Genomic DNA, 25,906 nt, shown 5'->3' with positions numbered 1-25,906 from the left:
GCTGTAGGGCAGGGAATCACCCCATGCATAAATATTTCTGAGCTGAGCTGACACATTATCAAGTGTGTCACACTGACAGCGCTGTAGAGGGGAAGGACTCACTGCTTTCCTGTCTTGCTCTTCTCCAAAGTCTCTGAAGGCAGCCAACAACCTCTTCTCCAGTTGCTCAGGGTTTTGGCAGTGCATCCTGCAGACTGACATGGGAAGAGGTTTAACACCAGCCAGTGCAATGGTCTGTCATGTTTCGGAAGGCACGGAGGAGCATGGGATTTGTGCACTGAAACCCCCAACTGAGTAGGAAAGCCTAGAGCAGAAGCGCTGGGGGGTCATCTGTTTGAAGAAACCTGCAAAAACCCCACTCAGCGACCATCCGTCCTTTGTGTATGTGGCAAAACCAAGTATTCACATCCTCCCTGTCTGGTAAATGCATCCTCAGTAAATGCACTCACAGTCCATCCCTGATTTTCTTCATGGAGCACTCCAACCACGACAGCCATCAGGTCACAAGCATCCTCCTCTTCCTAAAGCCAATAGACCTGCAATAAAGGATGCTGGCCAACAGCTAAAAATAGCACAAAAGGCAGAATAAACAAAGGGAGCTGCTTATATGAACGTCTCTGACATTCAGATTTAGCTAAAGAGGCAATTTTCACTCGCAGGATACCATCACCTCTCTCAGATCATGAAGCAGCCTATGCTCACCCCGAGCTCTCTCCAGCCACATCACATCTCCTGTGGGACCAGACTTGCTGGGAGGAAACACTAATTTCTGCCAATCTCCACATGTACATGTGTTATCTCCACCTCAGCTTCTCAAGAGGATGGAGAAGTGGAAAACCAATGGGCGTACGCAGAGCCCGAAAGTGCCGACACAGGCAGCTCCTCATCATGGAAGCCCAGTGATTCAGCACTGCTTAAGTAAAGGAAAACTTAGGAATGTGCCTGTGGAATTAGCTCGTGGAGCTGTTTGGCACTTATTCTGTCTCTACAGGTTGGTGGGGTTTAATTATTCTTGGAGAAAAAAAAAAAAAAGCAAAAAAAATTGATGTTTTCTGCAGGTGGAAAATCTGAGATTTTGGTTAGGAGAAAAAAAGGAAGGGATTTTAACATGGGTATTTCAACGTTACAAAGTCTACTTATGGTTTATATCATCTAAGTACCAGGCTTGCCATAATATATAAAATCCTTCCATTACTCTTTCATTTTTTGATGTCGTATCCACTACCTGGTTTGTTCAGCAGTATTCAAACCAGCAAGCAGAAACTGTTTATTCATTACAAAGAGGATGAGCAGTAAAACGTCCCTTGCTTCATCCTCTTCTAGGAATACAGTTTGCATCAATGGGATATTATTATTAATTACAGAGTGGTATTTCTTGGAAGTCATGCCCAGAGTCCCTGGTTGTGGGAGGCTCTGCAGAACTTCTCTGATGAAAACCCCAGCCCTGATTAACCAGAATTCAGGCTGAGTCAAGCCACAACAATTGGAGGAAAATGAATGGCAGTTAAATGGCAGCAGCAATGACACACATCCTTTGGACACGTTGGGGTGACCTCCTTTCTAACTCAGGCTACGCCGTGTACTGCTTGGGACAAAGTCCAGTCTATGTGGATCAAATCCCATCTTTCAAAAGAAATCAGTTAACCAAAATGTAACATAATGCATCAGACCCTACTATGTTCTACAGAGTCTTCTGCCATATGTGACTAGAGCATCCCGTACTTCCGAGTTATGGATCTATTATCCAGATGACAATGGTATTTCAAAAGAAAACTATTCCATGTGTTAATCTTTTGATTCTGTGTCCAAAGCAATAGTTTGATTTTACTTTTGGGAGGTTTTAATTATCCTCTATATAACACATAAAGCTACAACTTTAAGTCTAGTCTCAGACTGCAAATTAAACTGAAAATCAGTGTGTGATTTTGGAAAGGTTAAGCGAAATGTTGTGACTTGAAAAGATTCTTTTGTTGTTGTTTGAAACTATTCCTTGAATTCAATTGAAATCAGAGAACACATTTTCCCTACCTAAATCACATTTTTCAGTGAATGCATTTCCCTTGGAGTAGAAAAGAAAATCAGCAAGAACCACTGGGCCATCATTCAGGCCAATGAAGGTATGACGAGGCTAAAAATCTCTTACCTACAGCCAAAAAAGGCCAAAAATTGTTAACACAAGTCAGCAGAGAAGAGGACGAGCAGTAGATAAGGACCCATGTCCCACACAAAGTTTATAGCCTAGGAGAGGAATGCAAACTAGATGCAAATTGGCTGGAGAAAGAATCTAATATCTAGAAATTATCTTCATAAACTAAATGCCTAAATAACGAAAGATGATTCAGGGCACAGCTGAACTGTGACTAGAATTAAACACTGGTGGAATGAAAAAAAGAGGAGGTAAAACATCGCCATCATTTGAAAAGACTCATGTAGTGGCACCAAAACAAAAGAGAGAAAAAAAATCAGTGCAATTAAATAAAGCTATCCCATTTAAACACAGCAACAGGGAGAAATGGAGAGATTATGGGATTATATATATCTTCTCCAAGCCAGCTGACTTTATTAGGTCTCCAGCATTAAACAAGTTGCTGCTGAAAAGAAGGCCTACATGGGAGGTTTTATGGGTGGAGCATGTGGGGAAAGCCCATGTGAAGGCAGCATCTAGCAGGGGACGAAGTGAGTGAGGAATTTCAGGGTTTATTTACAAGCTCTAGGAAGAGGAGTTTAGCATTGCCTCGCAGGGAAACAGCAAAGAAATTAAAGGTACAAAATCTTCTGTATAAATGAGGAGCAGTGTTACCTACTGAGCAAGTTTAAACCTGTGACAACCTCAGCAAACCTTCTCCTGCTCCAGGGATGGACCCAGCCCAGTCCAGTCCTGACGGCACTGTGCAGTAGCATGCTTCAGGGTGTCACATGAGGCCAGGACCCTCCTCATCCTCAGCAGCATGTGGCCAAGGGCACCTCGCTCCTGTGCCCCATGTGGCTAGTGAGACAGCACAGCCTGGAGAAGACTGAGGAGGAGCACAAGAAGTCTTCCAAGCAAGGTGGTTTAATGCAGAAAGATATCAGCTGGTCCTCAAGCGTTCAAGGGACCCAAATGCTTTGGCTGCGGGAAGGAGGGGTTAGACTGAAATAGAGCAGCTAGAGCAGAATCCCCAAGGACATAGTGGAGAATCTGCCACTGCACATTTTTAAGAGCAGGTTAAATGCAAGCAGCATCCACAGCACAGCCCAGAAACTGCATGAGGGCAGAAACCTGCAGGCCCTGAGCTGTCCTCCCCTCCTCCTTACTCACCTCCTGGGAGATGCTTCAGGGCAGCGCGCTCAGACATCCTGCCTGGCCTCAGTGGAGCTGGGCACAGGGATGCCAGCCCCAGGCCCTGATGAGCAGCAGCTGTACTGACACCTGAGCATCTGCCAACAAGCAAGACCACTGCTCCTCAACAAAGTCCTACTACCAGCTGTCCTCCAAAGAGAAAACACCATGAAAACCTACCTATAAACAGGGCAGCAGAGTGGAACCACACGGGAAAGTTATAGCTCAACCTAATTATTATTTATTTTTTAATAAACCACTTTAAATGCCTACTTCAGAGCGCCTGGGCAGAGTGGTGCAGCTTTCCTCTCACTATCTAAATAAGGCCTCTAACAATGTTATCACTTTTGAAAACACATCTGTCCCGCAGCTCCTAGCCCAGACAATTGGCAGGTAACCAGTTAATAAATGTCTTCGCCAGACTGTTGAATAGGCTGGCCCTGGCTCAAGAGTGATGTCAGGGCCATTCAATGCACTATAATTGGAAAAACCTGGAGAAAGCAATCCTGTGTTTTTTAATAAATAAAGACCGCATTAGCAGCCCTCTGCTTTTATTCACCACGGTGTCTACCTTGCTCAGTAGCAAAGGGGGATTTTTTTTATACTGCTGCTCACTCAGTGATTTCGACTTGGAATTTAATGCCAGTTTCCAGATGTGTCTCAGGCCAGGAAGCCAGCAATCAGCTTGGATAAAGCCTCTGGGATTAGCTACAGATCATCTTCTGACACACACATCCTTCCTGCACCCTCTCCTGTGAAATTGGAGCACACCCCTTGTGCCCAAAAATAAAATAAAACAACCCAGAGCCAAGCAAAAGCCCCTGATTAGGATGCTTTGATCAGTTTCATGTTAAATGTGTGGGAATAGATTTAATTAATTCAGTCCATCAAAGCCCCCAAGGCACTGTTGGAGGGATCTTCACATCACCAGTGTTTATATACATACATCACTTTACCAACTGCAGGTTCCCTGTCTGCAGGAGGAGCCCCAGGTGAAGCCCATCTCCCACAGCTCCTCACCAGGGGTACCTACAGGAGAGCATCAGCTCCCCTGGCTTGCCAAGGAGGGTGAATCCTCCAAAGGACTCACCCTCAGGGGAAGAAGCAAGGATGATAAATTGATAAATGAGTTTTCTGGGCTCTGTGTGAGCATCCTCGGGAAGCTAAACCCCAAGCTGGTGACATGAAGGATGTGGTTTGCATGGAAAATAATCCCAAGCAGAAGCATCCTGACAGCAACGTGCCTTTCAAACCTCCCTGCATCCCTGAGAAACAAATTACCCAATTTTCCCAGCCCTGAGGAAAGAGGCTCAGCCCCATGCAGCCAGGCTCCACGCTTGCCCCAGCCATATGGTATGTGCTGCAGGACAAGGAGGGTCCCAGCCCAAGGGGACCCAATTATTGAATTCCCAACAAAATAATTTATTTCTTTTTCCTACCAGGCATTTAAGAGGCTGTTGATGGGCCCCTTCTGCTCATGTGGTGATTCCTTTCATCTCTCCAACAAAGCACCACCAAATTAACACCAGCCCTCCTCCCAGCATTCACCCCCCTCCATGTGCTCCCGCAGCCGCTCTGCTGTAACAGGGCACCTGAGAGCCACTGCCAAACAGGAAAGCAGGCGCCTAATTGAAAGGGAGTATTTGGGAGTCACCCTACACAAAAATTAGCAGAGATATGCTAGGAAAATACAAGAGTGGGCATTAACAGCGGGCTTATCTTCTTTTTCCGTGACTCTAATGTTCAGGATGTGAAGAGGCCAAAAAGTTTCTGTTCCGAGGAGCTGATCACAGAGAGGAGCATCCTCTCCTTCATGTTCACTGCTCCCACCAAAATAATTCAGGCTGATTTTTTGGTATGGATGTCCAGAATTAAAATGCAAATGCACGCAAGTCAAGAAAACCCTGCACTGCTACTGTGCAATTTTAGAGCAAGTGCTGGCTCTTGGTTATGGGCTAAGAAGTCAAGTGCTGCCTGATTCCAAGTCACCTGTGTTAGATTTGGCAAAATTGGGAAGCTGTGCCTAGGGAGAAAGAGAACACGGATGTTTTCTGGCCCACGGAAGGAGCACGGGGGTCTCCGTTTCTGTAGGTGGGACTGAATTTTAAGGTGAGTAGCCAAAGATGGCTCAAGGAGGCTGGTTTCCAGAAGCACAGGGAGCGCCTCTCCCTGCTACCCACCCCTAGCCAAGATCCCAGCCTGGGACCATGACTTGTCCTGAGGGAAAGCACTGGCCAGGGCCAAGAGGAGGATTTAGGATTAATTCCATAAAATCAGCCAGTCCCACCCCACCCTGCAGGCTGCCTGCAGAAAGGAGCAAAAGCCCTCGGAGCCAGGCAGAGGGACTCTATGGCAGGGAGCAGGCAGGCCTGCCTGCAGTCTCACTGGGGTCAACAGCACCAGAGCACTCCTGGAGCTTCAGTGTAGCTGGAGCCGTTTAGCTCCTCCAGCCCCAGCTCTGGGCTCCAGAAGCCCGGCCGGTTCTCAGAGCAGGAGTAAGCCACAGCAATAGAGAGAAAGAAAATTAAAACAAGGAGAGAAAGCAGCGGGAAGCCCTGCTGAGAAGCCCCCTTTTGTGTAAACATGCTCTGTCCTCAGACTAAAAATAAAGGCAAACCACAGGAAGGGAGTGAGTGCTTGGACAATATCCGATTTGGTGTGTGCCTGGGTGTGAGTTGAGGGAATGGGGAGAAGAGCAGGGGACTCCACCCAGTGCAACCACACAAAGGCAGCCGTTTAAGACCTTCAAAATGGACAGGCATTCCTAGAGATTACTTAAATCCAAATAACTGCTGCTTGGCAGTTGCTCAGTCCTTTGGTATGTGCACAGCACTTGGAAATGTAAGTGAGGGAAAAGGCTGCCATGGCAGGAGAAGGAAAGGCAAGATGACGGCACGAGGGCTGTTTTATAGGTTCGGAGACCAAGACCTGAGGCTGTGAACTGAAACCCCATGAACCTGTCATAAAACAAGGAGGCAACCCAGATAAAATGTTAGCTGAAATCTTTCCAGCTCACAGGTCTGTCCTCAGAACTGACCTCTCCCCGCACACTGCCCTTCACATCTCAGTCACTGCTGCAGCTGAAGAACCAAACCCAAAACAACTGCACACACATGCGGGCTGTAGAGGGCTGATCAGTCGATTGCCCACCCCACAGGGGTCTCAAATGCTGGGCTCAGACGCAGCGCACCCCAACGTTACCATCAGCCGACTCTCGAGGGTGGAGCTTCACCGACACCTACCGCAGGCTCCTTGCAGGAGGGATGCTTTGCTGACGAGCACAATCACACCCAAGAGTAAAGCATTCATCCATGCCCTGCAGCAAGCCTGCAAGGCAGAGCGAGGAAGCTTCCTGGAGCCCAGTGCTCACCGTTGATGCTGACACACCACTCAGAGGCCTTCTGGGGAAATGCAGGATTTAGGACTAACCAACTCGGAACAGTTCTCTCACACAGAAGCGGTTTGTAGAAACAGAAACCCACAGCTCTACCCAGCCAGCCTTATGGCTGCAGGTCCCACCATACGGGCAGGGCTGCTCCGGGGTTCTGCTGTTTGGGGCTACGATCTGGCCACCATCAGCCCGATGTTCTTCCATGCACTGGAAACCCTCCTCTCTAAGCAGCCATGGCTAAGCTGCAGCATCTGCAATGCTCATCCGCCTTGTTTCCCGTCTTTTCTCTATTTTCTCTCAGAAGAAGATGGCACAGTGCTCAGTAGTGGAGGAAATCAAAGATGACTACATCAACCTCAACTCGGGCATGTTTCCTGATGACATCTGTACTATAATTCTCTCCTCCTGATCCCATATTCACCCTCCTACGATCAAGTCTCACGCCAAGCATTCATTTTCTCTCTACTAACAGAAAGGTCTCCAGGTCCACATTAAAGGTCTCCTCTGAGCACAACTAAAATGCAAACTCCCCTGTTTCCTTTAGAAAACAACTTCCTATGAAACACAGCTGTTAGGAGCAGGTCAGTGGCTTTCTCTGTTCAAACACACCACACTGAGCTCAACCGTCCTCCATTCTCCTTCGCAAGTGTCTACTGAGACTTTCACCAGCTTCCATTTCTTACATGCTAAGTGTAAAATGCAAACACCTTTCCACAAGGCTCTCTCCAAGAGGAGTGCAGCAGCTTCTGCCCTCACCCCACTGGCCTCGCACCCTGGACTGGCAGCACAAAGTAACACAGGAGCGTAAGACAGCTGAGCCATTGCTGCTGTGAAGACCTACATGACCCCCCTCTTGCCATCGGCTCAGCACCTGAATCCCAACTGTAATTCCCAACTGAAGATCTTTCCTTTAAACCAACTTCAGCCAGTTGCTCGCAACCCCCCAAGGTGCTGATGGACTCAGGGGAAGCCAAGAAAAAGGTGACATCTTCCGTTTACTCAGCACTTTGCTGCTGCTGGAGTGACCACTGTGGGCACTCACGGGTCCTTCTACTGCAGCTCACCGAGCCTGGAGATGTGTTTTGCAGTGAACACCTCTCGGGGATGAGGATGGAGGGAGGGGAAGGGAGCTCGGGGTGCAAGCAGGGCTGCAGGTGGGAGCCTTGAATCTTCACCTTGCCCAAGCTGAAGCTGCCACTGGAGGCTGAAGTCGGCCTGGGGAAGGTTAAAGGGGGAAGACCTGTACTCGCAGCTCCTTGAAATCCTAGGAGGGAGTCACCTGCCCAGCCCACCCAGCTCCCTCCTCTGCTCCTCAGCATGGTCCTGGGCAGTGAATGTAGCGGTGTGCAGCCCAGCACAGTCTAAGTAACCTCAAGGATCTCTGAGGAGAAGATCTCCTTAATGCAAAGTCACAATCCTCTGTTTTCATGAGCACTATGCTTAATGCAGTTAGCAGAAGGCTACAAAGGGTGACTGCAAACGCATTCAGTCTATGTTGTTAGCAAACCTCTGAGTGCAATACAAGTGTAACAACAGCACTCACTGAGAGTTCAATTCTTGAGGTTAAACACCCAAATTAATAAAGCATCTTCAGTCATGCCCTGGAAATACTTACTCCTTGCAAAATTACAAGGTGCCTCTAAAAGTTCAGTAGCAAAGGACAGGGGGCACATCTGGAATCACTGAACTCTACCTCTGCCCAGATGTTTAATTTCACAAAGACACCAAAGGAGAAAACCTGGGAGACTAACACCTCTTGATCCCAATGTGATGAACCCTCCATTTTACCAAGATCAAGGTGTGTAAAGGACCCGATGACAAAGTCCAGTGTTGAGACAGCCAGTAGGAAGAGCAGCAGGAGCTGAAGCCTGATGATCCACTTCACCCCAGCCAGGTTGATGCCCAGCAGGCCCAGCAGGACAGCCAGGGAGATCCCGCGCACTGCCCAAATGTTGCTGAGGCTCAGGACATCTGCTATGGACTCTGCGAAGCCAGTGATGTACATGGCACCTGCAACACACTGAGGAGCAGAGTTCTGTGAGTGCACCATGGCAGAACAAGGGATCCCTGTTCACAGCTTCCATGCTGGGCTGAGGGGTCTCTGTTCAGACAGATAGACATGTGCTGTCACAATACAGTCTTCAATGTTACTCTGGTCTACAGGGACTTAACCTTACTACAGTAAGACAGCACACTGCTAGAGCAGCATACCTGCTGCCCAGGTAAACAAAGAAGGCTGGACACTAGGGCCGGTAGCCCACCAACTTCCCACTGGCTTTAAAATTTACCCCCCATTAATGTTCCAGGAGAAACCACACTGGATTCTTCAAGGCAGAAAAGGATGAGTCAACCTCTAAGTCTCTTCCCTTCTTCTGTTTCCCTGAAGGAAAGGGTCCCAGTCCAACACCTGCCTGAAGAACAGCAGTTTGCTTCTCCCTTCATAGCCTCCCAGGGTTATTTTTAACTCGGTGTTTAGTTTGGATGTAAAGTCTGATGTTTCACTGGCTCCCCATCTCGCTGCTGGAATGGAGCCTGCACTTTTGAGGATGGTGCATTATGCAAGCCATGCCCCCTGAGCTCCAGGGATAGCTGCTTGTTTGTCTAGCTGCAGGACTGGACATGCGCAGCTCAGAGTCAGGCCTCAAACCCCACTGCAGGGCAGCAATCCTAAATACCAGGACATTTCCTCCAGAGGTTCCCATTAGCTGACATTTCAGCAACAACCCTTTCCAGTGCATGGCATCCCTGGCAAACCAGCTTGGAGCACACAGCTGCACACTGGCATGGGTGGTGTGACCTTGGGTCCTGCAACCCCATTATCCCTGTCCACAGATGAGGGATACACAGCACAGCTCCACATCCCAGGAGGACAGCAAAGCCCAGCTGGGTCTCAGCTCACCTTGGCTGTTGCAGCAGGAGCTCATGTCTGCAGGAGCCCCAGGGCACTGAGACACCACTCACCTCCCAGGGAATGTGGCCAGTCGTTCCCCATTTCCCTCAGTCAGATCAGGGAATGGCGAATATCCCCATTTCTGCCTGGACTCGCCTTATGTCTGAGGTTACAGTGCTCCATGAGCATCTTGTAGTGGGGAAGCAGCCTGCAGCTGGTGCAAAGCGCTTTGGGCAGAAAGCAAGGCCAAAGAGAAGGGAAAGGCATCAGCTTGCAGGAGCAGGCAAAGTGTTCCAAGCAAGCTGCCAGCTCCCACCCCGTGGCCCTCATCCACACGGGATGCCTAGGCAGGGGCCAGGACTGCCACAGCACAGCTTTTACAACCCTCAGGACAGGCTGCAACCTGACTGCTTTCCCAGGCACGGTCCGCTCGAAGAGTGGAAAATATGACAGGAAGGATTCTCATGTGTGGCCCATTTCCATATCTTGGCTTATAACTGTGTTCAGTTTGTGCTTTATGGACACTTGCTTTTAACATGGAGCAAAAGGAGAAGGGGGGATTGGTTTTGGCTTGGGCATTGTTACCGGTTTTTGGAGATTGTTGTAAGCCAGTCAGTTAAAACAAACCTCAATTAAAAATGCTTCTCTGCTCACCACATTTTATACTGTTCATAACATCTTTATGGGGGCAGGGGGTTAAGTTACTGCGGGTTTAAGATATTACGTTCCATTCTTTATGTTTACTACTTGTGTATTTCAGTGCTTCACCACCATGACAGCTCCTTGGGACCTTTCAGAAAAGCCAGAACTGTGACTTTCGGACCTCAAGAGGTCAATTAGCTGCAGCCCTTACCGCTGCCCTGACCTCCTCCCACACCAGCTCCACTGCTCCTAACTCCCGCAGAGAAGCAGCCAAGGTGTATTGGTCCTTAAGGGCATGGGGAGCATGCCAAGGCCAACCTGCCAGCCCACAGCCTCTCACTGTGCTTTAGGTGGCCACCCTGGCCTCTCCCACCCCAGCTTAATTTCAGTCTCCCACCAGCAAGGGCATGTCCTGGCAATGGGGGTAATTTGGGATGGGAGGGCATGTTCCACACAGTTTGCTTGCTTGGACAGCCAGTTCCTCCACTGCTGTGACCCATGCCAGGTAGCGTACTGCCATGTGCAGGCTTGCTCTTGGGGAGCACAGTGGGGCTGGATGCACCCTGAGGTGCTCTCATATGCTGTCCAGCATGGTGGAGCATTACTCAGATTTTACCTGGAGCATTGCTTCCTGCAGCAGGAGAGCACATGATCAATATCTGCATTGCAAAGTTTGCAAATCTTTAAATAATTTATTTTAATTACCTGTCCGAAAATATAAAGGAGGCCAATGGTGCCCCCTACTTGACCTCCAAGGACAGTAGAAATCATGGAGTAGACCCCTCCACTTCCAATGCTGCACTTCTCACATACCCCAATTCCAGATAAGACCGTCACCAGGGCAACCAGGATGACAAAGGACACCAGAAACATGCCCATTACAATGCCAGTGTTTCCCTGGAATGGGGGGAAAAAAAATCAAATGATGATCAACTTACACCAACTCTGTTCAGACAGAAAAAGGACCTGCCCGCTTCTAGTCTTTGACTCTGGAGTCATTACAGAGTAAAAGAAACACAAACACACACACACACTTATCTAAAGAATGCCAAATTCACAGTTACTATTGGCATTCTTCTGAAGAAGACCTGTCATGTCCTGGGGCTGCCTGACCTTTGCATAAGCTCCTGCTCCGTGACCAGGCTCCTGCATGAATCACTGGATTTGTGCTCTGGTCTAAAAAGAGCAGGTCAAACAATTCAGCCACCATGGGCAGCGGATCACCACGTATTTGCATGCTTTAGAATGACATGCTTGAAAAAATCAGAACACTTTCATGACAAAAAGTAGTTTCATAATTGAACCCCCGTGGTTTGTGAAGCTGATTTATTAACAGCTCCAAGCTCACATTTTAATTTTTCGGAACACTTACCTTCAAAAGCTCTGATCCTCCCAAACAATGAGATACCAAAGAACAACACCCCAGAGGCAACACAGCGTGGAAGACAAATAACCCTCTCGCAAACCAGCACACGCTGGCCCTTATCTACAGGACATATACCGAGTGGCAGGTGGCTCTTGCTCACCCTGTACTCAGGGCAGTTTCCTGCAGGGGATCCAGTCCTACTGAATAAAACCCGAATGCTTCCTGCTTGGACAGAGGGAGGGTGCCGGGAGGAGCTGATGCACCAGCCACGGGCTCACCATGGCGTGAACAGCAAAAGCCTCTGAACAAACCCAGCCACAGGTCCCTGTTGGCAGCTTTAAGCACCAGCATAGCCCTCATTTTGAGGGTTCAGTTTGCCATTTAGGTCAGATTTTCAGGAAGAGAAGGCATTCAGTACCTCCAAAAGCTCTTAAGCGCCTCTTTGGAGCTCGGGACCTTCCACCCCCCTTGCATACGGCTGTAATTTATTTTCCAGAGTCAGAGGTTTTCCATCCCTCGCACTGCAGCCCATCTTCCCCTGCTGACAAACCGCTCAGCCCAGCGCAGTGATTCCAACTATACGATCAGAAATCTCCTCCAGTGCCCAGCGCTTCAGTAACGCCTGGCCTCCCCTCCCCTGCCTTTACTCGTATTACAGGCCATGTCCTCATCCTTTCCAACCTTGCTCCAGCAGTGCTCGTTTCTGAGGTCGTGCTAGCCTTGACAGGGCTTGTTTATCACCTGCACTGAAAGGCTGCTTCCCAGCTTTGGGGTGGGTTGAAATCCCAGCGTTTTTTCTCGTTTCTCTTTTTTTGTGAAACAATAGAAAATATATCCAGGACGTTGCTATCATCAGAAGATCCTATTTTGGTTCAGCATCCCGCTGCCTTTGACAGTGGCGTTATCTGGTCAGTAGGGACCAGAGCCAAGGTTTGTTATAAACACAGCTGCTGGCTGGGTCAGCACCACAGCCTGCTACAACCCAATACTAGTCTTTAAAAGAACAATTGTTCTTTTTCTTCAACAGCTTACCCTCAGGTTAAAAGGGTTAATAAAACTGGCATGTGTCAGAAAAGGAAATGAAAAAGCAAAGCACACATACACAAACATACACATAGCCTTGGGCTCTTCCCAAATCTGCTAGTGGCACCAGGCTATGGCAGCAGCTAGGTAATGGGCAATTCCATGGTTTCCACAGAAGAAAGGGTTAACACAAAAACCAGGGAGGAAAGCTGGACTCACAGCAACAATAGCAAATAGAAAGTGGAAAGAAAGAGCCCCCATTAAACACTGATGCTTACTTATGCATGCGTGCTGGAAGGGGTTAGTGCAGAAGCACAATAGTTGCTGAACATTTTGGCCAGATTAGGGTGCTCTGGAATTGCAAAGCTTCACCATCCCTAGTCTGGAAATTTATAGCAAAAGCCTGACTCTGCGAATGGCTTCACTTATGCCTGTCCTCTGCCAGGGATGCCCTCTGCCAACCCCAACTTCTCCTCCCTTCCTTTTATGCTGTCTTCCAGCTGTTTTAGATTTTCTTTTATTTACTGGCTTTATTTGTATTTGTGTTTGCTTCAGCAGTAACTTGCTTTCAAAGGAGACATGGAGGAAGTAAGATCAGGAGAAAAAGGGAGCTAGGAAAATCACTCCAATTTCACCACCACCATGACTGCAGCTCCCCTCAAAGCTATTTTCAATAGAGAGTGCAAGTGTCTTCCTGCTCCTTTTGTCACCACGTCTGTTACATGAACTCATGCCTGTGACATGAACTCTGCCTGGAACTAAAATCCCACATGTCCCTAGGGGGACTTTCAATGTTTTGCATCAGGAGTTGAAGCACAGACGCTCTTCCAGGCTCTGACCCTCAGTGAGATGATATTCTGGACGCATAAATGGAAATCGCTTCAATAGCGATGTCAGTTCCACCCGACTGAGGAGTCTCCACATCAGGGACTCCAACACTGACATATTTGGAAGAGACCTCCTTTAGTGGTGTTGGGAAGAGATTGAGTAGCTGTAACTACAGCACTACACCTGAAAAGCAGTTATTTTGTCTCAGCAATACAACACAAGGATGTCCCTGTTCACTGTCAAGGTTGGTAGTTGTGTTTTTCTTCTTTCCTAAATCTAAAATAGACAGCCACTTACAAAGACCACTTCAGCTTTACATTTTAGTGGAACTTTCTGAAACACTACAAAATACCAGAGGTTGTAAGCAATGCCTACAGTGAACAGCACAGAATCCAAAGCACTTGGGTGGTGATGGAGATACAAGGTTATGAGGTGGGGAGGAAAATGCTTATTCATACATTCAGCCAAGTCAGCACTCACCACAAGCCATCCTGTCCTCAGGAAAAGAACCACTCCAAAAATGTTGATCATGCAGGAGGTGAAGACACCATCCCATGTTCCAAAAAGCACTGGCTCCCACATAAAGAGCTGGATCTTCCACCAGGGCTTGGTCTGTGTTTGACATACCTAGAGAAAAGCAAAGCCTTTGTTTTTACCTCTTGTATTGTGTAGGCAGGCTGCAGAAGAGGTGCAACAGCCAGACACCAGCAGTGGGATAGCCACCAACAGCTGCTAAGGCACTACTTTGCTGCAAGATGTCTCTAAGGTGAAGGGGCAGCAGAGCTGCTGGGAAACCTGGAAGAGAGGGTTCCCTGTAATACCCTATTTATACTCTTGTAGGATAAGCAGCAATAGAATCCTACTCAGCCTCAGCAAATTTAACCCCATTGATGATATTATATGAACCAAAGAGACCAGTCAAGAGGTCCTTTACAGAGCCTACAGCTATACATGGTGCTTCTCCTAATGTCCCTGCCAAGCACCCCATCAAGACAAATGGGGTCCTCAGTTCACTAGAGAAGTCTGTTAGATGAGATGACAAATGTGGCTGATCCAGCTGGGACTGACAGAGTAGGTTAAGGTGGTCTTCCCATCACAGAGTCATCTCTGATCAGAACATGACATCCCTGGAGGAGACATGGTACACTAGGGGCACACAGTGAATTTCAGAGCTACTGGAACCAAGACCTGAAACTCCAGCAAAACTACAATTTTCCCATTGCAACCGCTCCTTCCTGCCTTCTGGAAACCAAGTCTCCTCTTTCCCTTTCTCAATAATATACCTCTGGTTTACACAGCAAACCAAAGGGCAGTTTTCTTACTTTCGGTAAACACCAGCCACAAAGGTGACCAAGAGGTGCAGAGACCATGGAGATGGGAACATGGGCTATGAAAGGAAATGGCCCACTGACATACCTGCTGTGCTTCCTCATGGAACAACTCTTGGACATATCCCTCACTTCTGGCACCATTCAGGCTGAACATCATATCCTTTGCTTTGCCTCGGCCTGCCCAACTCACAGCTCTGAGACTAGGAGAAGCTGGTCCAAGAAGGTCAGCTGTTCTCCTCAGGCAAATTCTTGCAGTGCTGGATCCGCCACTGTAGAAGATTCATGGTTTTATTGCACTTTACTGTGGAAGCAGGAAAGACAGAAAACACGACTATTGCTTTCTTAGTCTGCAGAAGCACAAGGCAATTACCCAGACAGTGCCAAGAGCAGCTCGTAGCAGATGCTGAACCGCAGAGTGACACCCCAGCAAGCAGAAATCAATAGTCCCCCAGCACCCTTCCAGGGACTGCCTGCAGCACAGGCTCCATCATCAGCCCTACATTTAACAGCCCTTGGTGGCCCCTTCCGAATCCATCCACACCGCTGGTGTCCCCAGCATCCTGCAACACTAGCTCCACAGCTCCACGGTGTGACGTCTGGGAAATGCATTTCCTTTTCACTGGTTTTAAATCTGGTGCCTGGTAATTTCATTGCATGCCCCTGTGCTCCAGTGACACAGGACACGTGGACTATTTACTTCCCAGCACCAATAATCACTCTGCAGCCTTGATCACATCCCCTTCAGCTGTATCCTTACAGGCTAAAGTCCTGACAATGTAACCTCTTCCAACAAGCAAGCTACTCACCCCACTCTGCCTCACTCAGCATGATGCAGAGATGGAACTGGAGCAGCTGTAGGTGTTCACCACCACAAACCCACACTCTGTATTCCTGATGCTCTCAGCTACATCCCCTGCACCAATGTACAGGAGGAGCCTTTCCTCATGTCATACCCATCCTCGGAGATACAGTTCTCCCTGCAGTGGCCTGACTTCAGATTTATACCTGCCACAGGCAGTCTCCAGCAGTGGGTCAGGCTTAATTCAACACCATGTAAGTACCAAGAAACCAGCATCAGGCTAGATTTCAAAGATAAACTAGCACACCTCCACAGAAAGGGAAAGCTCGCACAAGCATTTCTTTGCCCAAAACTGATGGTTTCTCTCCCTATTGTGGTGTTTTTCATATGAAGTTCTCCCACTAATTGCAGAGAATTGCTTTTATCCACCCCCCTCCAGCTAGGTGCAAGTCTTAACTTCCCCCAGATGTTCTTGTGATGGCCACCAACCAGTTACCCACACTCTCCCACACCAATTGACAACAGAGCCTTTCTGGCCATCCCTAGGCTACAGAATGTCTAGGTAAGACAAAGATGCTGCAGCCAGCAGGGTACAAGGCACACTCCATGGATGTGGAGAGGGCAGACTGTCTGGACCATTGGCTCTCCTGGGGCCGGTAGTTTCCTGGCAGTGGAGCCCTACATGTTTACCAGAACCAACCATGATCACACAAGGTTTGTACCAATGGCTGGACACCTTACCTGAGACCAGACATCCAATTTACCACGGGCACAATGTAGGAATCTCTGATCCCTCAAGCCTGCAAGCTACAGAGACAAAATAACCAACAGAAATGTGCTTTTTCTATTGCTCAGGGACAGAGACATACAGAAACCACTTTGGGTCCCGAGGACTTCTGCATCAGGGTCTGAATCCCAGCTCCCAGATCAGCACTTTCATCATCCCACTTCTATAAATCTACTTTGAAACACTCAATAATAAACAACCAGTGCTGCCACTGTGGTGTTTCAGCTACAGAAGGTCTCCTGCAGCTGGGGTACAATGGACAGAACAGGAGGGTTTTCTTCACCTTGTCCACATGGCCGGTTAGGTAGCACCAAAGCCCTTAGAGTTCATTGATTCCCCACTGTTCCCTTCCCCTTCTCTGAAGCAAATAACCCTTCACAATATCATAAATGGCTGCTGTTACAGGGACACTGCGGCTTCAAGCAGGGCAGAAACAGCAGGAGTGGCCAAACTCCAAAGAAACGTATCTCATGTTTTTATGCAAATAGCCATAGTAATAAAACGAGGGAGAAAATGCACATGAAACAAGATTACAGTTGAACAGCCATATTTTCCTACTACTTCCTAATGCAGCCCTTCCTTGCCAGAGATGCCACTCAGTAAAAGATCCACTATGACATGTCATGCACACCAGTTTCATCTGGATGTAGAAAGAACACGGAGGCTGGAGCACTTGTGGTCCTGGCTCCCCTAAACCATACTACCATGGAAGCCCAGGAGTTGGCCCCAACCCTTTGCAGCAGCTGAAGCCGCTCATTCGACATGCCTGGTGTGCAACCACGGGTAGGTTGAAACTTGCTAGATACAGAAAGAAGGGCTCCAAGCACGCATTTCAGACCTTGCGGGAAACGTCACCCTCCTAGACATTTAAACCCCCCTATCTCTAAACTTCCTTCCTTTTCCTCAGGGTTAAACCCCTTCTGCTGCCCTTTCCACTCAGCCCGGCTCTGGCTCACCTTGGTGTCAGCGCTTTTTCCCTCCACAAATGCAGGAAATTGCCTCTCCACTATTGCTCCTCTGGGGTGTTTCCAATCGCCTGAAATCTTACTACCCAGTTCTGCCGCTGTTTACATCCCTCCGCGATGTATGGATCTGTTCAGCCCTACAAGGCAACCGCAGCAAACACAGGAGTGGGTATAAAGCACAGAAGCCGGAGCTGAGCAAACATGCCAGGACAGCTGCTGTACACGCAGCCACATCCCAATCCATGCGACGTGTGCCGATTTTTCCTATTTCAGGTCTGAAAGTGGCGAGTCCTTGGGGCAGGAGCCTTCCTCTTGTTCCATGCCACATGCTACCAGCACAGCGTGGTTTCAAAGTTGCTGCACAGCACAGGGATGTTTTCAGGCAGTATTACCTATCCAGGTCACCAACCCAGCGGAAGCTTTTTCTGCTCTACACACCCATCTGCCAAGGAAAACCAAACAGGCACAACTTTCCTCTAATATAAGTGAGCCTCTAACTTTAATTGATATCACTTTTCCTAAAGTTCCTGCCAAAGACATTAAGCACTCCATAAATTAAAGAATGGCTGTTTTAATCTTTCCACACCATTTAGGGCTCAAGGGAGCAGAAGAGCATTAGCAAACCTCCTCGCAGAAACATTACAAAAGCTCTCCCCCTTCTCCTGCAACACTTCTATATTTAATTACAAAACCAGATTCCTATGGATGAAATATCCGTGCCCTCTGCATCCTTCCAAAGCAGTAACATTCTATTAATCGTCACGCTAAAGCCATTCCTGAGCTAAGTGTCACTGCCCCGAGCTGCTCACCAGCTGCCTGATTTTAAAGAGGAGAGGTTAACGCCTTCCCGAGCACAACTGCGTGTGGTCCCACGACCTCCGAAGCCCCCGTCCCTGCCAGAGGAGGTAATTCCAAGCCTCCCTCCCTCAGGAGACACAGCAGCCAACAGCGTGTTAGTTTTAATAAATCCCCTCAACTCCTCTCCAGCTCAAGTTCTTAAAAACACCTAAGTTAGGGGACTGAGGAAGGCAGGAAATAAAGGAGAACAAGGCAGCCGTCAGGGCAACAAAGGTAACGCCACGCATAGAAGCACCTGGTTATCCCCACCTATTCCCGGTTACTCATTCACTGCAACAGCCAGGACAATTACCCAGCTCTTTGGGGCTTTACGTACCCCTGCGGCGTAACTAACGCTGTGGAACACGAGAGCCGGGAAACACGGCCGGGCTCACCCCGGCAGCTTTAACTTCCCGGTGCGCCCGGAGAGCTTCAGTATTGCAGAGGCCACGGCAGGGACGGCACCGCTCCCCAACACCGCTCAGCCCCTCGCCGCACCGGGGCTGTGGCCACCCCTGCCCGGGAAGTGCCGCCAGCACTTGCTCGTGCCTCCTTCCTTCCCTTGCTGCTGCTTTCCTTATCTTTTGGCTTTTTTTTTCCCCCTTTTTTACCTTTTGGTGTTTCTTGCACTTTTTTCCCTTTTAAATTTACTTTTAATTTTCCCATTGGCTTTTTTCCATCTCTTCTTTTTTTCTCTCTGCCTTTTTTTTCCCCCTATTTTTGCCCCCCTCTCCCCCCCATTTTTTTTTCTTTTTTTTTCCTGTGGTTGTTTCCCCCGTTTTCTGGTTTTTTGCTTTTTCTTTTTTTTTTTTTTTTAATTTTGCCTTTTTCTTGCCTTTTTATTTGCCGCCTTTTGCCTTTTATTGCGTTATTGCCTTCTTTTTGTCATTCTTGTTTTTTCCCTTCGTCTCTTTTTGCCCTCCCTTTTCTTTTTTTTTCCCCTTTCCCCCCTTTTTATATACCTTTCTTTTTTTTCTTTTGCCTCCCCTTTCCACCTCTCCTCCCCGTTATTTATCTTTCAGCTCTTATTTCCCCCGTTTCGCCCCCCCGCCCTCGAGGGAGCTACTTCAGTGCCGCAGCGGCAGCAGCCGCGGGCACAGCCACGCAGCACCGAGCCACCTCCACCTGCGCTGCCCCCACCGCTGCTGCCCGCCCCACCGCCCCGCCCCGGCTCGGCTCGGCTCGGCTCGGCTCACCCCCGCGGTGGGGTCGCGGGTGCCGCCCTCGCCCCTGCCCCACTCACCTGGCGGCGCCCGGGCCCTCCCGCTCCGCCACCTCCCCCGGCCCTCTCCCCGCAGCGCCGCCTCCGCCCGGTGCCACGTCTGCCCGGGCAGCGCTGCCCCCTCGTCCCGCCCCGCCGCGCCCCGCCCCGGGGAGCCAATGCCGCCCCCGCTCGGGTCCGGTGGACAAGCGGGTGCCAAAGCGAGCGGTGTCGGGTTAGGAGCGGACTGCGTCCGCCGCATCGAACCTCCGGGAGCAGGGCTACACACACACACACATACGTAACTTGTGCAAGTCGCGGCTGCCGGATTTCAGCGGCAGGGCAGGCTGCCCATCGCGGCGAAACGACGCTCCGGTTCCGCACAGGAGCGGCTGCAACCTGGCTGCAGTAAGAACTCAGTTCAGCGTAACTTCCCTGTTCGGGGCTGCCAAGAAACCCCGTGAGCAGGTGTAGACAAAGCTCCAGCTGAGCTGAAGGCCCGAATCTTGGATAGTCTCAGTGTAAACAGGATCAAATCTGAAGCTAGACAACCATCCTTGGGGCTGAAAAGCATTCACTGGCTTCATGCACTTCCAAAATGAAGTAAGCCAAAATGCTTTCAGGCTGTTTTAATTCTCAATAAAGTACCTGTACAAGACATCCATATAACTTAGTGAATGAACCTGCTTTCTAGAATGTCCTGCCAAGCGTGAGCAAGCCTTTACTCATGGACATAAACAGTGAGGATGAGTGAGAGGCAAAAAAAGAAAAGCAAGAGCTCAGAGAAGACAGGCAGGCAGAAAAATGCAAGGGTTCAGTGAAGACAGGACTACTCAAAGGGGATGATGTCTGAGGCAATCAGCAGATACTCCCCACAAGATACCCCATTCCTGGAATATTTCAGAAGTTCTCCTCCAGATCCCTTCTCTTTAGACACTTTACAGCTACCAGGGAGCAAGTTTAGCCAGATTCCCTCATCTTGAGGGCATGTGCAAACTCTGTAAGTACTGAAGTAACCATCTTCGATTTGCTGCAGAACTGGTGAAGTCACTAATTCTTGAAAGACAGTCCTGCAGGCACCTCTACCCCCACAGACACATCTAAGCAACAGCAGTTTCCCGGGGCAGTTGTCACAGCCCACCCAAACACTGCTGAATGAGACCCTGCCTCCCCGCAGGAAAGAACAACCCTGCAAAAGGTGTTTTCACAGGGATCACACTGACATATTAAGATCACTGAGCACTGCTGTTGAAAAAGCACTTTGAGGAGAGTTCAGTGTAGGTTCCTGTCTGCTCCGATTTCAGTCATGGCTATTTTCAACATCTTCCTTCTTGGCAAGAGAATTCAGTCAGCAGCACATCTCCAGCAGGACTGCATGCATTTCTGAGGAGCACACTGCTTTTCCATACTCTGCACACGAGCAAAACCATAGACTGACATACACCATCACATCTCCAACAGCAATCAACAAGCAGCAAAGTGGTTTGCTTCCTTTAAAGTACAGGCTTTGAAAATGAAGAGGTAACCCAAATGCAAGAGAAGCAGCTCTCACACATATCAAATCTGGGATGATGTGGAATGTTGTATGTTCCCCCATATTCCCCCAATGCTGGCTCTGTGACTCACAGCATGTCTTCACATGACCTGTCCTCTGCACCACTTGGAGGTCTGCACCACCTTCCAGGAAAACCATTGCAAACCATTTGATTCCTAACTAAAAGGGCTCTCCTCATGCTGAGCACCTTAGCTCTACTGTGGAAAAAGCAGGGGGAGGACACAACTAGAAGCTAAAATGGTTTTTCCAAAGTCCAATCCCTTGGTGGCTTCAGGGCTAGCAATGAATGCTGTGAGTTCCACAGACCAGCAGGAATCCTTTCCTTCTGGTTATATAGGTCCTGGCACTAATAGATGGAGCATCCAAAACCTGGCAGACCCAAGCATCAGACATCCTGGACTGTGATCTGAGAAGACGTTTGACATTCTATGGTATTCAGTGGAAATTGGTCTAGAGGGCAGATTTAAGAGAGTGAAGGAGGGGAAAAAATGTTACATGGGATAAAACAAGTAAGGAACAATACAGAGTTGTCAAATACATAAAATGCGGAGCCGAGAAATGGAAAATACCAGCTCAGAGGTCAGTCAACAAAAGAAGTGAACTTGAAACATCCACAGGTCTGAACCATCCTGTGAAATGTGGAGAGGATTGATTCTTAGGAGAATGGATGTTAATTATCACATACCTCATCACCATTGTCTTCAGTTCCCAGAGACAGAATCATAGAATGGGAAGGGACTTTAAAGATTGTCTAATTCCAATCCCCTGCCATAGGCAGGGACACCTTTCACTAGACCAGGTTGCTCAAAGCGCCATCCACTTCCAGGAATGGGACATCCAAAACTTCCCGGGGCAGCCTGTGACTGTCTCACCACCCTCACAATAAAGAACTTCTTCCGAATGTCTAAGCTAAATTGACCCACTGTTACTTTAAACCCATTCCCCCTTGTCCTCTCACTACACGCCTTTGTAAAATGTCTTTTCCAGGTTTCTTGTAGCACCCCTTTAGGGAACGGCGTTCTAAGGTCTCCTCGGAGCTTTCGGTTCTCCAGGCTGAACAAGCCAAACTCTCTCAGCCTGTCTCCATAGGAGAGGTGCTGCAGCCCTCTGAGCATTTTCGTGGCCCTCCTCTGGTCTCGCTCTTGTGTTGGGGGCCCCAGAGCTGAACACAGTACTCCAGGTGGGCTCTCACAAACACAGCAACTTGCAAACTGATTCCCATGTCCACACGCAGCACAGGCTGTGAACAAACTACACCATTTAGCTAATCACATCACTTAATAATCAACAGATGGACCCTAGATCAACAGTAAAATAGGCTATTTCACATAAGGAGTATATTCCTAGATTAAATGAAGAGCCAGCCTTTTTCTATTCATGCTTGCTCATAGTTGTAAACTGTAAAATGCTCTGCTTTTAAAATGCATTTTTACCTGATTTTGTTCAGCGCATGGGAACATTTGTTACTGATACAGTACCTGAGCATCACCACAAACAACAGTCTTGCTTCAATGCCTTAAAATGGACTTACAGGCAACAAGAACACCCTGTTTGGGAGCCAATGCTGCCAAAGCACATACCCATACCCAGCGTGGGTAAACCTTATACTGTAAGGTCTGACATGGGACCTTATACTATCCTTGTGGTGCATTTCCAAGTAGGTGCAACACCCACCACTCTAGCTACACGTTCCAACTAGGGGACCAGTCATCCCATTCACTTGCATTTGAGGACTTCCTTTAAGCTAACAAATGCTGTCTTAAAGACGATCCTCCTTTCTGAGTTCCAGTTTGGAGGAAAAGATCGCTGTGGCACACTGGTATCTTTGCACTTGCCTATCTGTCCTTCCAAGCTGCAACTTTCTTCAGCTGTTCTGAGCTGTCTGTAATTAGCTTTATAACAAAGATGATTTCAGGAACTGGCAAGACAAACTGAAGTAAACACAAGATGAGAGAAAACAAACAAGTCATCCTTTTAGCTTCTGATTACATCCTCTTGTTTTGTTCTTACAGATCACTGCATGGTCAAGATTACCTTGCAACTGCCCTGAGCATACTCCCAACACTTGTACTCATTGCTTTATCATCTCTTGTGACTCAGTTTATCTTGTGACAAGACAGGCTGATTAAGGGCGGGCTGCTCCTCAAGAGCGTTCAGAGTATAAAAATTATACATTCTGAACAGGCATTATTCATATTAAAACACATCATTTTTTTTTTCATACATTACACTGCTAAAATAATGGTATCCCCTTGGTTTCACTTAGGCCAGGCTAGTGATTTAGATTTAACAGCAGTTATATGAGCTCTGCTACTTCTGCCTCTCTGAAATGGCACTAATGATCACATCTGACTGTGAGACTATTATATGTAAATAAAAGTGAAAACTAACATGTTCAGTGACAAAGCTTACATTTCCATAGCTAAGCCAGCTCAGCTATATTACCTCTCTAGGCAGCTATGGACAAGTTACTGCCAATGCACTGACCTATGTCAGAAGATACCACCACAAAGCTTGGTTTGGGACTAGATACATTCCTAGCTGAGAGGCTTGATAGGTGCAGCCACTGGCCAAAGAAAAGCCAAGCCACTTTGCCACCAGAAGGCAGCAGCATACAATGATCACGCAGCAGCATGGCTCTCCTGTGTAAGACAGGTAGAGCTGCCCAGGGAGATGGACTCCAAATTGAAAAACCACGAGTTACTTGTACACCCAGCAAACATCCAGAAGCAAGCACAAATAAGGAGGAACTGGATCCCACGCTTCTTGCATGATGTGCACAGCTGCTGACTCTGCAAAAAGTGATATAGTTGACTGGACTGCAAGATGCACACACACATACACACATTTTACCGTGGAACCTCACCAAATCCAGTGACTTGTACATACATGCTTTTGACTTCCTCTGAAATTCAAAAGCTAGGGTAGATGCTGGAGCAGATGCTGGAGTAGGGATGTTACGAACCTGAAGACCAGCCCTGATGTAAAAGAGGAAGAATGCTGCGGTGGAGACAACTTACCTGAATGACTAGGGCAGCGCTGCTGGCTTCTGACAGGACACATGGACTCCATTTTAACCCCCTGTTCCATTGGTAAGGCTCTCTTCTTTAAACACCGTATCTTGAAAACTAAAGCAGACAAAAAAGCAAACAATATTCGATAGGAAACTCTCTTCCATTGATTTGGCAAGTACTGTGCAGAAGATAAACAACAAGTTGGACACTCTGCCAGACTACCTCCTTAAACCAACCCCACCTCCAAATCTCTCCCTACTTACACACACTGCTGCCTGTCCTGGAACTACAAAATAGTTTCTCCTGTGCAGTGTAAGAAAAATACTAATTTCAGAGAGAAAGAGTGAGAAGAGAGAGAAATTTTTTCGGCCCTCTAAATAATGAGTCATTTTTATAGAAACTGTTTCCTTCTCCTAGCACAGAAATAAAGCTAAGCTCATGGACTGTTTTTCTCACTCACTCAACACAAAATGTAGGTTCTGGCAATTCTTTTTAACATCAAAATATTGAATTATTTTCAGTATCACTTTACTATTTGACAATCTTAATTATGAAAGTCAATAAGCAGAAACTGTCAGTTTTGATTTCCTATTTCTACTGCATAATTGAAACAAATAAAAATCAATATAACTAACGTAAATGGATGTAACAAAGATAAAGACAGACAGGGTGGCCAAGTACACAGACACTGCTTGCTTAGGCATATTGCAAAATTCTCCCGCAGTTTAAGACTATTAAACCTGAAACCATTAAAAGTAGTTACACTATCAACTGCATGTTAACATACCATCCCACATTCCTGCCACTCTATATTAAAAAACAATCCCAAAACATGCACACTGGAGTAATATTGAAACAAAGTCATACCAAGTTACTGTGTTGACACTTCAGAAGTATGTGAAAGCTTTATGGAACAGCAACACCTGTGGCCTCACACAGCTGAGAGGGACTGGGTAAGGACAGCATTCCTAAGGCAAATTTCAGACCTGTCTATGCTGATTTAATCAGTTGTGGCCATCCCGGCTAATGCTGCTGCCCCTGGGCAAGGCACTAGAGCAAATCTCTTGAATGGCCTTTCTCTGCTACTGTGCAACTCCAATCAAGTGGGTTAAACAACCTCAGGAGGGGTTAGGCTGAGGCCAGATGCAAAGCTCCTCTCATGCACCCACTGCTGCCCAGAGGAGGGCTGGTAAAGAATGCGTAGGTAGTGACTCTGTGGGCTCCAGGACTGAGGCTGTACCCACCAGGTGGGCAGACACTGGCATCTAGAGCCACACTGCTCTTTCTACAGTGCTCATGTGATCATGGCTCAAGTCTTTAACAGAGATGTCACTAGATTTTTTTCTCTTTAGAAGCTATTGTGCAACTTTTAACATTTTCATAGAATCATAGAATGGTTTGGGTTGGAAAGGACCTTAAAGATCATCCAGCTCCAATCCCCCTGCCATGAGCAGGGACACCTTCCTCTAGACCAGGTTGCTCAAAGCCCCGTCCAGCCTGGCCTTGAACACTGCCAAGGATGGGGAAGCCACAGCTTCTCTGGGCAACCTTTTCTAGTGTCTCACACCCTCACACTTCTTCCTTATATCTAATCTAAACCTACCCTCTCTCAGTTTAAAGCCATTGTTCTTACACAAAGTAAAATCAACAGAGCCAAGCATTTCACAAAAGTCAAGCCTTTCTCAGTAGGGACTTTACCCAAAGAATCAGGGGAATAAATGCCTTTAACACATGAATGAAGGTGAGAAAACTAAATTATCAGTAATTAATGCACATTTCTGGTTTTGTAAGTGCATGCATGCTGTAATCTTCATTATCTTTTAAATATTTGCTGCAATGATAGAAAAATCTAAGTAACCAATACTCTGTATACAACACACACTACAAAATGATGTAGTACACACATGGCATATTGCTACCAAACAGTCTTGAAAACTTGAATAATCAAGTTCACCTTT

The 25,906-nt window shown here is 47.8% G+C and overlaps 1 protein-coding gene across 7 annotated transcripts in view; it reads right to left on the bottom strand.

The window, feature by feature from the left end:
* Positions 1-25,502, bottom strand: part of SLC12A8 (solute carrier family 12 member 8) — a 59,388-nt gene extending 33,886 nt beyond the window's left edge. For 3 of the 7 annotated variants that reach the window (XM_062606953.1, XM_062607004.1, XM_062606976.1), the window contains exons 1-4: positions 14,876-15,729; positions 13,940-14,086; positions 10,948-11,139; positions 8,499-8,730 (exon numbers count right to left, since the gene is read on the bottom strand). In XM_062606953.1, the coding sequence (XP_062462937.1) occupies positions 8,499-8,730; positions 10,948-11,139; positions 13,940-14,086; positions 14,876-14,947 (643 nt within the window). In that variant the 5' untranslated portion in view covers positions 14,948-15,729. Of the gene's footprint in view, positions 1-8,498; positions 8,731-10,947; positions 11,140-13,939; positions 14,087-14,875; positions 15,730-19,421; positions 19,520-23,954 lie in introns of those variants that run through there. The other 4 variants (XM_062606969.1, XM_062606959.1, XM_062606985.1 and 1 more) reach the window with 4 other exon arrangements.
* Positions 25,503-25,906: the final 404 nt, after the last annotated feature.

This window comes from Pezoporus occidentalis, unplaced genomic scaffold, assembly GCF_034315485.1.
Source record: "Pezoporus occidentalis ecotype Australia unplaced genomic scaffold, CSIRO_AGI_Poc_V1 ctg12, whole genome shotgun sequence".
Lineage (NCBI taxonomy): Eukaryota > Metazoa > Chordata > Aves > Psittaciformes > Psittacidae > Pezoporus > Pezoporus occidentalis.
This window is presented reverse-complemented; position numbering and strand designations above follow the sequence as displayed.